The sequence below is a fragment of the Dysidea avara genome, chromosome 13 (genome assembly GCF_963678975.1).
Source record: "Dysidea avara chromosome 13, odDysAvar1.4, whole genome shotgun sequence".
Taxonomy (NCBI): domain Eukaryota; kingdom Metazoa; phylum Porifera; class Demospongiae; order Dictyoceratida; family Dysideidae; genus Dysidea; species Dysidea avara.
Window position 1 is genome coordinate 2238971 of NC_089284.1, and position 13121 is coordinate 2252091.

At 38.2% G+C, this 13121-nt stretch overlaps 3 protein-coding genes across 3 annotated transcripts in view; 2 read left to right on the plus strand and 1 right to left on the minus strand.

Annotated features, from left to right (window-relative positions):
* Window positions 1-8118, plus strand: part of LOC136242656 (mediator of RNA polymerase II transcription subunit 23-like) — a 22318-nt gene extending 14200 nt beyond the window's left edge. Inside the window, exons 28-43 of the mRNA XM_066034100.1 lie at window positions 3032-3134; window positions 4312-4383; window positions 4430-4540; window positions 4675-4734; window positions 4788-4851; window positions 5201-5226; window positions 5346-5457; window positions 6086-6184; window positions 6286-6316; window positions 6369-6472; window positions 6522-6687; window positions 6742-6823; window positions 7049-7233; window positions 7322-7442; window positions 7554-7639; window positions 7819-8118. Of these exons, the coding sequence (XP_065890172.1) occupies window positions 3032-3134; window positions 4312-4383; window positions 4430-4540; window positions 4675-4734; window positions 4788-4851; window positions 5201-5226; window positions 5346-5457; window positions 6086-6184; window positions 6286-6316; window positions 6369-6472; window positions 6522-6687; window positions 6742-6823; window positions 7049-7233; window positions 7322-7442; window positions 7554-7639; window positions 7819-7972 (1576 nt within the window). The 3' untranslated portion in view covers window positions 7973-8118. The remainder of the gene's footprint in view (window positions 1-3031; window positions 3135-4311; window positions 4384-4429; window positions 4541-4674; window positions 4735-4787; window positions 4852-5200; window positions 5227-5345; window positions 5458-6085; window positions 6185-6285; window positions 6317-6368; window positions 6473-6521; window positions 6688-6741; window positions 6824-7048; window positions 7234-7321; window positions 7443-7553; window positions 7640-7818) is intronic.
* Window positions 8119-8428: 310 nt separating this feature from the next.
* Window positions 8429-12184, minus strand: LOC136242662 (protein phosphatase 1E-like). The gene is made up of 7 exons (XM_066034107.1): window positions 11926-12184; window positions 11236-11393; window positions 10378-10580; window positions 10093-10281; window positions 9877-10020; window positions 9656-9752; window positions 8429-8858 (listed from the first exon to the last, which is right to left on the minus strand). The coding sequence occupies exons 1-7, from the start codon at window positions 12066-12068 to the stop codon at window positions 8530-8532; spliced, it is 1263 nt and encodes a 420-aa protein (XP_065890179.1). The 5' UTR covers window positions 12069-12184; the 3' UTR covers window positions 8429-8529.
* Window positions 12125-13098, plus strand: LOC136242665 (V-type proton ATPase 21 kDa proteolipid subunit c''-like). Its single transcript, XM_066034110.1, has 2 exons — window positions 12125-12250; window positions 12392-13098. The coding sequence occupies exon 2, from the start codon at window positions 12392-12394 to the stop codon at window positions 13019-13021; it is 630 nt and encodes a 209-aa protein (XP_065890182.1). The 5' UTR covers window positions 12125-12250; the 3' UTR covers window positions 13022-13098.
* Window positions 13099-13121: the final 23 nt, after the last annotated feature.

Genomic DNA, 13121 nt, shown 5'->3' on the forward strand with positions numbered 1-13121 from the left:
CCAATTATTTTTAGCAATCACATGAGCAGATTAGCCATGTTGAATGGATGAGTATCGCAGTATCGTGACAGGTATTGTGGGTATTTCCAAGCGTACCCTTCGATTGTCATGAGGTTCACATACAGCCAACATTATTCCAGTATTCAAGAAAGGTAACAAAAGTACTCCTGCCAATTACCGACCGATATCATTAACTGCCGTCTGCTGCAAAGTTATGAAAACGTCATATTCCACTGCATTATGGTACATCTAAATACCCACAACATCATCAACTCTAATCAACATGGCTTTAGACCTGGTTTTTCCTGTAATACCCAACTAATGTTTCTTGTAGATGACATCTTAAAAGCAATGGATTCTCACTATCAGGTTGACCTGGTATTCTAAAGCATTTGATACAGTTGCTCATAACAAATTACTACTTAAACTTGCCAATTACGGTATACAGTCTAACATTCATAAGTGGATTTCTACCTGGCTCACCTCCAGAATGAAGGTTGCACATCTAGCACAAAGAAAGTATTGTCTGGTGTCCCCCAGGGCACTGTCCTTGGACCCCTGATGTTCTTACTATATATTATTGACATAGATACTAACATTACTTCCTCCATCCATCTTTATGCTGATGATTGTGTATTATATAGAGTAATTAAATCACCTCAAGACCTTATTCTCTTGCAACAAGACCTCAATCATCTTGTCCAGTGGACATATACTTGGCAGATGAAGCTATACATTGGGAAATGTGTATCAATGACCTGTACCAGATCGCCTGCTTCAACCCCCACAGTTTACTATACCTCTGAGCATGCCTTAGAAATTGTGGACCCAGCACGACTACCTAGGGGTTAGACTACATAGTTCTATGACATGGTCTTATCATATCCAACTAAAGATCAATGAGGCAACTAAAGTTTTCTTGACGTTATCAAGCGTACACTACACAAGTACACTAAAAAAACTCAAAGAATCAGCTTAGTAAGACCAGTGATTGAATATGCTGCAATTATATGGGACCCCACCAGAAATATCTCATTGATAATATAGAGAAGATCCAACAAAGGGCAGCAAGATGGGTAATGAAAGACTATCGGCTGACAAGCAGTGTTTCAGATATGATATTGGCATTAAATTGGTCTACTCTAGAACAGCGTCGTTATAACATAAAGCTTACCATGTTATAACCTCGTAAAAACAAATTCATCCATCAACGTACCACCTCACTACAGTTCACTTACCTCTGCTTACAACACCTGCCAATTCCATCCTCTCCACTTTGCAGTGCCATGGTCATCCACAACATATTATCAGATGAGTTTCTTCCCTAAGACCATCCAAGATTGGAATAAATTACCCCACCAAATTATTGAATCTGATTCACTCAATGAAATTTTCTGATTACTTACATTTTCCCTGACAACCAAGGCTGGACCTACTTATTATTTTATGTACATATTAATTATGATTATGTTGTATTTGTGTATTATTGTACATTGTTGTACTGGAGCTGTGATGTTTCAGCTCCCTGGGATACTATCACCAACAAGCTGCCTATCCCAGTCACAAATCAATCAATCAATCAATTCATTGTCCCACAAAAGTTCACGAAAATCCAAACATTGCTCTTGACATTACAAGAACCAGCAAACGATATTTACACTTGTACGGTAGCTACCACTTAAATGCAGCATTATCGCTACACGCAAGTGTAAGCAATTAAAAGACTTGCTATTTAAGAGGTGTGGCAGCTGTTTCCATCATGAGTTATCATCCCTCAATGAGAAGGAGAAGGTCCACGATAAAATGGCTGCCACGCTCCTTAATTGGCAATTTGTTTAATAACTCGCATTCACGTATAGCAATGTTGCATTCGAGTGGTACAGTACATGGTAGCTAAAAAAATTCAGATGAAGCCCCATTTGCCAAAGTTTTCTTGTCAATTTTTGCAATAGTGGGTTTTCACCAAACTTATTTACTGCGAAAGTTTTTTACTATATGGTAGTATGTATATGACAAGTACAATTTTGCCGTACCGTACGTGTGGAAATTTTCACAGTACGTAATTTTCATGGATTTCGCGGTTAACACTGCAACCATGAAAATAAAATACGTGAAATTTTATAACATGCAATGACTTCAACACTCGCTTTGACAATGACCAGTACAGTGTACTTTAACCATCAGGGACTGCATTCGTGGGCTACCCCCAGTTGGAGAGACGGTGAAGTGTGAGAGGAAATACAGAAAATGTAAGACACCCCTTCGCGGGAACGTGCTTCAAGCACATGGCTGGTGCTTGAGATCACTTTCAGCCAAGTCTCTGTTAACATGCTGTTTGGCAAAGCGCTGGATTAAAACATATATCTGTCTCTTAGTTAGTACATGATTGAGTTACGGAATACAAGACAGCACAAAAACCACAATAACCTGATGAGGTATGTGATCCGTGAAAATAATATCGTGAACAATCCAGTTTTGGCATTGAACTGTGAAAACAAAATTGTGTTTTGCCTTGCAACTGTGAAAACTTCATGCCGCGAAAATTTCCACACATATGGTACCATGTCTTTTGTGTTTAGCTAAACAACTTCTCACCAATATTATAGCTTTCATGCTGGAAAGTTTCAGTAATTTTTAAATATCAATTATTACTGTAAATATAATACAATGAAGCCTCTCTAATCCAACACCCCAGAATACCTCTATAATCTGACATCAAGAGTTGAATTAAGCACCAGTCAATGTCTTTCCATACTAGGAGAGGCATTGATTTCATCAAAAGGTGAACTTTTAGCAGTGGGGTTTATACAAGGTATGTTGAGCGTTTGATACTCTCCCTCTTCTAATATTATGAACTCTTGCTGACATTTTTTATATACCAAAAAGACTTTCTGTGTAATGCTACCTCAATATCAGACATCCTTGCTAATCTGATACAATTTTCTTATCCCAATGAACATCGGATTATAGAGGTTTCACTGTAATAACTGAGTGTTTGTTCTATTGTTGTTGTTGTTGTTGTTGTTGTTAGGGTAATGGAACGTATCTCTGCGAAGGCTCTGGCAGCACAACTGAGGCTTCTGGTGGATTATATTGTCCACGAGGTCTCTAACAATCCTCAACTAGTTAATACGGTGTGTTTAGTATGTGTGTGTGTAGTGTGTGTGTGTGCATGTGTGTGTGTGTGATATATGTGTGCATGCATGTGTTATAGGGATGGACGGTATTGACATTTCTGTCATACAATTATTGCCATGAGCCATTATCACAATTATCATCCACTTAACTACTGTAATAAAAAAACACTAAAATATTCAACTAAATAACAAAATATTTATTATTACTTTAAAAATTCCTCGATTATTACATGATAATTTCCAATTTCGATTATCACTGATTACTGAAAATTAGACAATGTTGATTATTGCCAACAAGGTAATCACGATTATCACGATGACTGAATAATTGCCCATCCCTAATGTGTTTGCAGCCATATTTAGTAGAATGAATTTGTATAACACAGCACACATGCACTACACACCTGGCTAGAATACTACCTACAAAGGTGGTATCTCTCTGTTACATATGCATTAGACTGAATTAAGGAATTAATCATTCATTTGTCCTACCTACAGTACATTTGTGTGTCTTGGAATAACATGACATCTTCTATGGTAGTGGAGATACATGTTGTTCCTTGCTATGCATTTATGATGCTATCATACCGATGTCTTACCATACCCTGAGTCACCACTTACATCCCACAAAGGAAAACAATCTTAGCTGCGTTGGTTCTGAAGGGGACTTTATGCACACACACACACACAGAGTTACTAATTAACATGTATATAAGCACTGATGAATGGTTGATATTTGATACAGTATTGACTCATACAAGACCAGGATTAGGTGTTGCGGCTTTGACCAGTTGTAACCAAACTACTCTTGAAGTGAAAGATGATACACTTGTGGCTTGCAATTGATCCTTGTGAAATGTATTTTGACATTAATGTCTGTTTGTTTGTTATTAGTTATTTCTTTAATTGTCCCACTTTTGATACATCACTTTTATAGTTATACTTCCTTACATCTATTGTGGTTCTTCAAAACTATACCCATAGTTTGCATTCTAGTTATTTAAGTATGTAGTACAACCTTTACCGTTTGTGTGCACATACATACACACAGACTCCCAGGAGAGTTTGTTTGCTGTGGCCAGTTAGCACTTGAATAATGCACACTATTCCAGTGCTCTCTAGACAGTGATGCCATCTTATTTTATTTTTTATGTTAAGACATTTTTGTTGTTAGGCTGTGATAAAACTGAATGAACTGATGTGGAAGTACAATCTGTTTCCACTGGACAGACTCATTCTAACAATGGTACAGATGAACACTTGTTGTGTCTACTTACTGACAGTACTTGTAGTGTCTGCGATGGTTTGACAGTATAGACCTGCAGACTTGTTTCAAGATGATTCAGATGTTAATACTAGTACCACAGGAGTTTAGAAACAGAGTCATTAGTTTTCTGAAGGAGGTGTGTACATTAAGTGTAAATATGACCACATTTATAGCAACACATTGCTGCCATTCATAGACATTTGTGCCTGTATTCAGGGAACATTAGTTCTTAATGTGAATGGTCTTATTTAAGAATAAATTATATCATAGTGTTCTCCACAACACTGGGAACATGAAGACAACTATCAAAAGCATATGGCATATTTAAGGGTGAGTCTTATCAACTTACATAACTCATGATACATATGCCTTTTTTCTCCCAGCAATATCCAGAGAAATTTAGTGTTGCTAGCATGAACACCTTCAGTCATCTACCAGTCTATTTTGGTACCAGTTGATAAGTGTTACACAGTGTTATAATGGGTGTGGTGATGTAGTTGAACTAAAAGTGCAAGTATTCATTGTCTGACATAATGAGAAAGCAATTATGATGAAGTCTTATTGATTAGGCGTTCAGTGGGTAGAAGCATGCCGGGCAATCTTTCAATTCATGTTTTTATTTAACCTGGCCATGGGACACCTTACTAGTTTGACTACTTCAAGTAGAACTAATTTAGTTTTCAAGTGGCGGTTAATTTCATATTTGCTGTCTAACCATAAACTTCTCATTGATATGGTTTTCGATTTCTATCCTTGATACTGTTGTCATGGTAACAATGTTGGTTTTCCCATGTAGGTAATGTGTGCCTGAGATTTATACCGGTAAGTTACTCTCAACAACATTATCTGCTTACTTCTTTGATGTTTGCATTGTCTTTGATGTGGTGTCACTATCTTTTGATCTTTTGCTTTGGCGTTCTTGCTTTGTTTGATCCATGTAGGTGCTAGACCTGGTCATACACAGGATGCTGGAGTTACTCCTGGAGTTGAGCAATGCAGCAAAGTCACTTGAAACCTTGCTGGAGCACACCAGCCCCTTGTACAAGTTTCATGGTGTGTGTGTGTGTGTGTGTGTGTGTGTGTGTGTGTGTGTGTGTGTGTGTGTGTGTGTGTGTGTGTGTGTGTGTGTGTGTGTGTGTGTGTGTGTGTGTGTGTGTGTGTGTGTGTGTGTGTGTGTGTGTGTGTGTGTGTGTGTGTGTGTGTGTGTGTGTGTGTGTGTGTGTGTGTGTGTGTGTGTGCACGGTTTGTACAGTGTATATATATATTACACTGCATAATTGACTGACCTTTTATGAAGATAAAACTGTCCTGTATTCACTAACTCTGCTTAGCTTGTGTTGAGACAGATCAGACTTAAAATCCCACACACACTTGGTGCTCTATACCAACACACTGTGACTGGTTGTAGACATCTACAGCTTCAAAGTCACGTTTGCATGCGTTTTTAGCAACAGAAATTTTGTTAAGTTATTGAAAACATAAGTGGTAGTCAATATATGGTAAAAGAGATTTCCTACATACAAATGAAAGGATTTAAATTTAATAAGGCATCCAGAGTTATATAGGCAGTTTTGTTATATCATATGGTAGCTGCAGTTGTACAATAATACCATTGGTGTCAGTGAATATCAGCCTAGCAACTATCAGCCACTCTTTACAGTCACGTGTCTCACCCATGCAGACCATCCGATAACTTACCTGTACATCACACTACACTACTATGAGAGACTGTTGGCTGACAAACATGGTCTGAAGAAGGTCTTGGTATCCACTATACTTGGTGAGAACTGTGGTGTAGTGTGTTTATATATAAAGTAACTGTGTAATAAATTCTCATGTCTTATGTACTATAATAATTCTTGAAATGTGTACTGCTTTTAGGTGCAAAGAAGGACCTTTACCCAATCAGCAAGTAAGATGAACTTTGGTAATTGGTTGGTTTTGTTTATCTGACTCACCCATAGTTACCTTACAACAGAGTTCTCACAATATCTCAACAGTTTGGATGGTAGTAGTTTCCAGTTTGGTGTACAGCACTGTACCAACCTGTTGCACAGATTAGTGGAAGGTGTTTTGCTATGTTATGTACATGTACACGTGTCATTATATTTTCCTAGGTCTATCAGGTTCAGCAGTTTTTCAAGAGTTTGGTTATGACTGGAGATTTTCTGAATTCCGTTCAGCTAATAATTTTGTCCTCTACACTACTTGTGTTGAGTGTCTAGCACTCCCAGCACCAGGGAATGCAATTGGAAGTTTGTTAATAGAGGCCCTGTTAACCAGGTACATCTGTACTGGATCACATGTTGTTACCAATGGGTCATGTGATACACACAGGGTCATAAATACTTTGACAACTGATGAAGACAATTGTTGGGAGTGGATCAACTCTTTGGCAATTTTGTTGACAAATCTTCCGGTTAGGATTTGATTGTACTAACTAGTACTTTTTATATTTTCAGTATCAGTAAACACAATAGTTTTTTTTTATGATACAGTACAGTGCAGTAGAAGAAAACCTGCATAATGTATAATGATAAAAAATAAAAATTTCCCTTTTACTACTGCATATATATATGTTCAATATTTTGGCTATGGAATTGTTTTATGTTTTGTAAGCGTAATGTTGTACATCTTATTTTAGGACTCCTTCCGACAGTCATTGTTAGATCAAGTCCAGCAGACACTGAAGAATGATTTCTACATGTCCTCCTCACTGTCTATAGGCAGTATCCACCAGATAGCTGGTAGTAAACTTGGCTGTTTGATGGGGCTCCTGCATGCCTATTGGCAACACAGTAACATTGGTACTCTAACCACTGTAACACAGTAAGTATTGTAATGTAGTTTATCCATACTACTTATGTAGTTCTCAAATATGCTTCAATATAGTTTTGTGTGTATTTTTGTTGTTCAGGTGGATTCGTTCACGAATCAGACCAGTGCTACAGACAGAGAGCCAGTTCATCTACTTCTGCAATTTGGTTGGTCCACTGTTCCAAAGAGTGCATACTGAGAAGCCAAGACTTTTAGTGGAGGTTTGTGTATACCACTAGTGAGGAGGCTTCTTGTGTGTTAATAGAATACATTCAAGCCTGTGTATTGTTTATATTTACTTGTTTGTTCATCCGTGTTGTCATCCACTACAGCTGGTTATGGAAGTGTACTCTTTGCTTCAAGTAGTTGATCAGCACAATCCATACATGACTCATGCTGACCTCATCTGTGATCTACTGTATCCTTTGTGTATAGGAAGATAGCAGAGGTGTACAAGATTAAGAAACCTGATTGTTCTATTAGAGTATTTTGTGATTTGTGCAATTGTACATTAGAAGTGTCAGCTAGAGTATCTGGGATATTCAGATCAAATAAGACTTGTGCTACATGTGCATTTTCTTGACTACATTATGTTAGCTACCACATCAAGTACTCGTACATGGGTGATGCGAACAAGGAGGAAATTGAGAAGGTAGTGTCAAACCTACAGCCAACACTACAAACAAGACTGAGATTTCTTGTGTCTGGCTCAACTGATCATCCAACCATTGTTACCACTACTCACCTGTGATGTTATGACTTCTGCAGTCAATGTTCTTTTTATTATATGTAATTTAAGCTACATAGTAAGTAGGCTACATACGTACATAAGTTGAAGAAACACTCCTACGCTATCTTGTAGATGACTTGCAGTCTCTTATCAGTTAATATAAGTAACATCTGGGTGTATATCATACACAAGGCATCAGATACACATCTCATTGGTATGTCCATTAATTAGCACAGGTTGTCAAGGAGATTAACATTTAACACCATGCTAGAATAGAAACTGGTTTGCTGCACCTACAATATGAAATAACAAGGTATTAACTAAGTGTAGTGTGTATATCTGTGTACATGTCCATATGACTTGGTTTATTTTTATGATGATCAATAGGCTAATTGTTCAAGAGTCTTTAGATCATTTCAAAGGGAGTCCATAAAATTATCAATATCTGCAGCTGGTTTTAGTTCCAATTTTAACTAGTTTCATGGAGCATCACCTGATGTTAATTATAATGATGTAAACTGATAATTAGAATATAAAAATACATAAAATTTAGAATTATACATGAACTATTGATTGCTTTAATCACTGTCGTCATCATCTTCACTTGATTCTGTGTCTGGTGCTGGTTTTGGTGGTTCTATTAGTTCAAAAGTGTCAAAGAATACTACAATGACAGTCATGTTGTCAGAAGAGCCCTCAGCCTTGGCATGGTCTATCAGTGACTTGGCTACAGACTCCTTACTGCCTCCAGCAGTTAAGTGTGTGTAGACCAATTGGGGAACATGTCGGGGCTTGATGACATCCCAAATGCCATCACAAGCCAACACAAGATAGTCTTCAGTCCCATCTAGTTTGATACTGGCAACATCTGGTTCACTGGTAATGGTGGGCTTGTGCTCTGCATCACCTGTACATACAACATGATATCTAAAACACCAGGAACCATCAGAACATTAATACAATGTGACTGGATCTGTGAAAACAGGTCTTACAGTCTTTCCAAATATCTACATTTGACTGCTCACAACTCAAGTTTTTAATCTATCAGCTTAACCTTACAATATGTCTTATTCACAAGTCAAGTTAGTTACTAGGTACATGCAATCCCTTTTTGCGGTGCCAATAATACTCTCACATAGTGAGTGTTCAGATATCTTAAATCCTCTGTAATTTTGAAGTTACTGTTTATGGAGTTAACACAGAAAAAACATAATCGCTGATACCTAGAACATTAACTCTAATTCTTCAGACTATAGCATCAGACTAATCTAATAGAGCAATCAGATAGACCATGGATTGTGGTAATACTCTAATAGAACATTTGCCATTTGTGCCATTATACGAGGAGGCAAAACCTTAAACCTAATTTGCAGACTTGCACCAAATATCCCAGCATTAGCATAATAGGCTAACAAATATCATCAAGCATTATGCCAGCAATTAGGGACAATTTTCAAGATTATGGATAAATGAAAACGAACACAAAAGAATTAAATAATGAATAAACCGCAAGTTGTTACACCAATTCACAATAAAAGGTTAACATCGTTACATTTACTTTTTCTCACTTTATAGAAACAAGATTGAGACACTCTAATGCTACACTCTAATCAGTCAGCTTTATTTGACTGCTCAAAAGCATAATAGTATTTTCAATCCAATCACTACACTTCAGCACATACACATGTACAAAATAATACTCACCAATTGCCCTGGAAACAGATAAATGACCATCGACCCTCCAGGATGATCCTACCCACATCACACAACCACCAAGACTTTCTATTCGCTGTCGTTCAGTCTATAAAGTGTGCAAAAGAATATAAACACATGCAAATCAATTAGCTACCATTTTTTTAAAATGAGGATTAGGGATTGCACATGCTATACAATACTTCAAAAACAGTCCCATAAATTGTGCTGACCTTCATACTTGGTTTATGAGGTTCTGACACAAAAACAGGTACACCTCTTCTGACAAGGATCACCTGAGAGTCTCCTGTCCAACCCATATAAAGTTGTGAGCCCCTCACTATGGCAACCACTACTGTTGTACCACTGCGTAGCCGCTGGAACAAATAAACAGTGTGATTCGTTAGACAGCATAAACTATTTACAAAAGGAATGTTACAATTGCATACTTCCTCTTCAGCTTTTACACAGAAGTTCTTATCAGTCACATTAATTCCCTCTGTGATGGCCTTGTTAAGATCACTAGAGAATAGTGGCTGGCGTATGATATTGTTGAGGAGGTGACACTTAGCATAGATGGCAGCTTCCACTCCAGCATGACCATCAAACACTGCAAAATATGCAGTCTCTGGCAGGCCCTATGTGTTGGAAGATACCAACTTGAGAGCTAGTTTTATTGTGTCAGAATAAAATGCTTATACAACTATAGATCTAGAGACCCACCATACACTCACTTCTAATCCAAACAAGTGGTTGATATCATTGTAGTGTTCGTGACGATCCTCCATCTTTCTGCGGCTGTTCTTAATAGCACGAATGCTCACTGTGTACCTCTTATTAGGTGGAGCTAGTTGTGGTAGGTTAGCCTTCCACGTTCCACAAATTCTCTGTAGTGCATTGGACACAGCAGTTGAGAGTTTGCCACAGTCCAACTTTCCTATAAACAATACAACCAATACACACACTGTATGTGTGTAGATGTGCGTACATGCGTGCGTTAGTCATACCAGAGCTGTGACTGGTGATTGAGGCAATTACTTCCCTCGACGGGTCAGTTAATTTGGTTAATTGGTTTCATGGTTATGTTTTTTACAAGGCATTCCATTACCAAACTGGACAACTGAGCATGCATTTAATTAAGCATTAAATATTGCAACATACATACATACTTGGCTCTTGTTCAGAATCATAGGTGGTGTAGCTAGGTGTTTGTTCAAAGCCACGGCAACATGTTACAAATGGCTTATTAAGTGAGACAAATAACTGAGACAAGAAACAATAGCATCCTAAGGACTAACTTGATCTACTGGTTACATAGATACCAGCTAAGTGCCACACCCAGCCAATACGTTATAATTATGCACATTTCTCTGGTGTGTCTATCAGCATGACACACATCCCATCCATTTAAAGTTGACAATATAATAACAAACAAACACTTCATTGATGATTGACTACTATAATCACCAGATCATTAATTGTGTACATTCCAAACAACAAGCATATTGTGCATATGTACCAACTACACACAATTATTGTACATGAGTATGTAGCGTGCACACCTGTGTTTCATGCATGTATGAATACTGTACTTGGAGATGACGAGGTGGCTGGTTTAGCAGTTGCTGATGCTACATCACCACTTGATACTGTAGTTGCTGGTAGTACTACATAGCCATCCAGTGGCTCATCCAGCACAATCTTCCTCACTTCTCCAACAAGAAGGCACAGAATCTCTGCTGGGCATTGGCTATGAAATAATAAAATCAAGAGTACTCTTGGTAAAATATATTTAGTTGTCATGGCAATACTTGTCAAAATGCCAACCTAGCACAATGCAGCATTTCTGTAGCTTATTCTTCCATTGGACACTACTATAACTTGATGCCTTGCCAATATCAAAAATGCTGTACTCCCTTCTTTGGGTTACATAACCATCGCTATGATTCTAACCCTGTAAAGATTTTTGTGCATGCAAATTTTCCTTTAAAAAATTGAATGTGCAAAGAACTTTAAACCTTGAATCTTTTTACCATTCATGATAGATTATCCAAAAACCTCTGGTCATAGATAGCTGACTACCCACTGCTATAGAGCTAGCTGTGATTGGTAAAACTGTACGATTAGGAAGTAGCGAAAACTGTGAAACACAAAACATGTCTGGATTGACTTACTGGCCTGCGCAACCATGTACCATCCGCGCACAGCTTCGGCGGTACCAGTTGACATTTTAAAAGGTTTATCATTCAGACAGGCTACTTATGCACTGTAGAATATCTTACTTCTTTTCTAAGATTGTTTTGGTAATGTCAATCACTTCTCCTTCCGCTTCGTAGTTAGCTACCTCTCCAGAGCGTACTGATCCAATGTCCTCGGAGCAGATCGCTTCCAGAAATCCTTTAACTTGTACAGCCTCGACGCTCATTATTGCTCTTAATCACACAGAGACAAAGTATACCCACGCGTGTGGGTATATCGTCTATGCGATGAGCTAACGACAGTGCGCTTTAAATAGAGTTTAGTTAGTCCACCATTTTTCTGTTGCGTTTTTGTGAAGGGAGTAATTAACCTTTGGCGGCTTGTTGTAGCTGTACAGGGTAGCTGAAGGTGCGTGGTTTGTTCGCAAATATAACAAGTATTATTCTTTTAGTAAAACGACTTTAAAGTGTGGAATGTTGTGTGCTTGGTGGTGGGCGATATTTAGAGTGAAGTAATCATGTGATTTCTTGTGTGTTGTTTCTCCGCTAGATGGTGTGCTCACTACCTTACCAGGTGTTCTATGGGCTAAGTGTCTTCACTTTACTATGTGTGGGTCTCTACCACATGTTGGTTGGTATTGGAACACGTATTGATGTTGGGTGGATGTTGTCTACGATGTCTCCATACATTTGGGCAGGCCTTGGTGTAGGCTTGTCTATTTCATTATCAGTACTTGGAGCAGCATGGGGGATCTTTATCACTGGAGTTAGCATCATTGGTGGTGGTGTGAAGGCACCGAGGATCCGCACACGCAACCTAATCAGTATCATTTTTTGCGAAGCAGTGGCTATTTACGGAATCATCATGGCTATAATTATGGGAAACAAGATAGAGAGTGTTGCAGAGGACAAGCTGTACGACCCAGACGGGTTTGGCTTCAATGCAGACCTACTCATTGCTGGCTATTCACTGTTTGGTGCTGGATTAACAGTGGGACTGAGTAATATTGCCTGCGGAATCTGTGTTGGGATTGTTGGAAGTGGTGCTGCCCTGGCAGATGCCCAGAATGCTTCTCTGTTTGTGAAAATTCTTATCATTGAAATCTTTGGCAGTGCAATAGGATTATTTGGTGTTATAATTGGTATCATCATTGTGAACAAAGCTGAATTTAAGTCGTAATACTTGCATGATATACAGTTTGTAGTGACTAAATTTTTTTGGTTGATGTGTATTATTTTGATTTGTTTATTTTGTCACTGCTGGTAGTGCAGGTTGTACG

Bases quoted from the DNA above. Each gene is read 5' to 3' on its own strand.
- LOC136242662 (XM_066034107.1), bottom strand. From the start codon at position 12,068: ATGAGCGTCGAGGCTGTACAAGTTAAAGGATTTCTGGAAGCGATCTGC. The intron at 10,581-11,235 runs GTACAGTATTCA...TATTGTTTATAG, and splicing joins AGCCACCTCGTCATCTCCAA to GAAAGTTGGACTGTGGCAAA. The intron at 8,859-9,655 runs GTGAGTATTATT...TTGTATGTACAG, and splicing joins ATCTGTTTCCAGGGCAATTG to GTGATGCAGAGCACAAGCCC.
- LOC136242665 (XM_066034110.1), top strand. From the start codon at position 12,392: ATGGTGTGCTCACTACCTTACCAGGTGTTCTATGGGCTAAGTGTCTTC.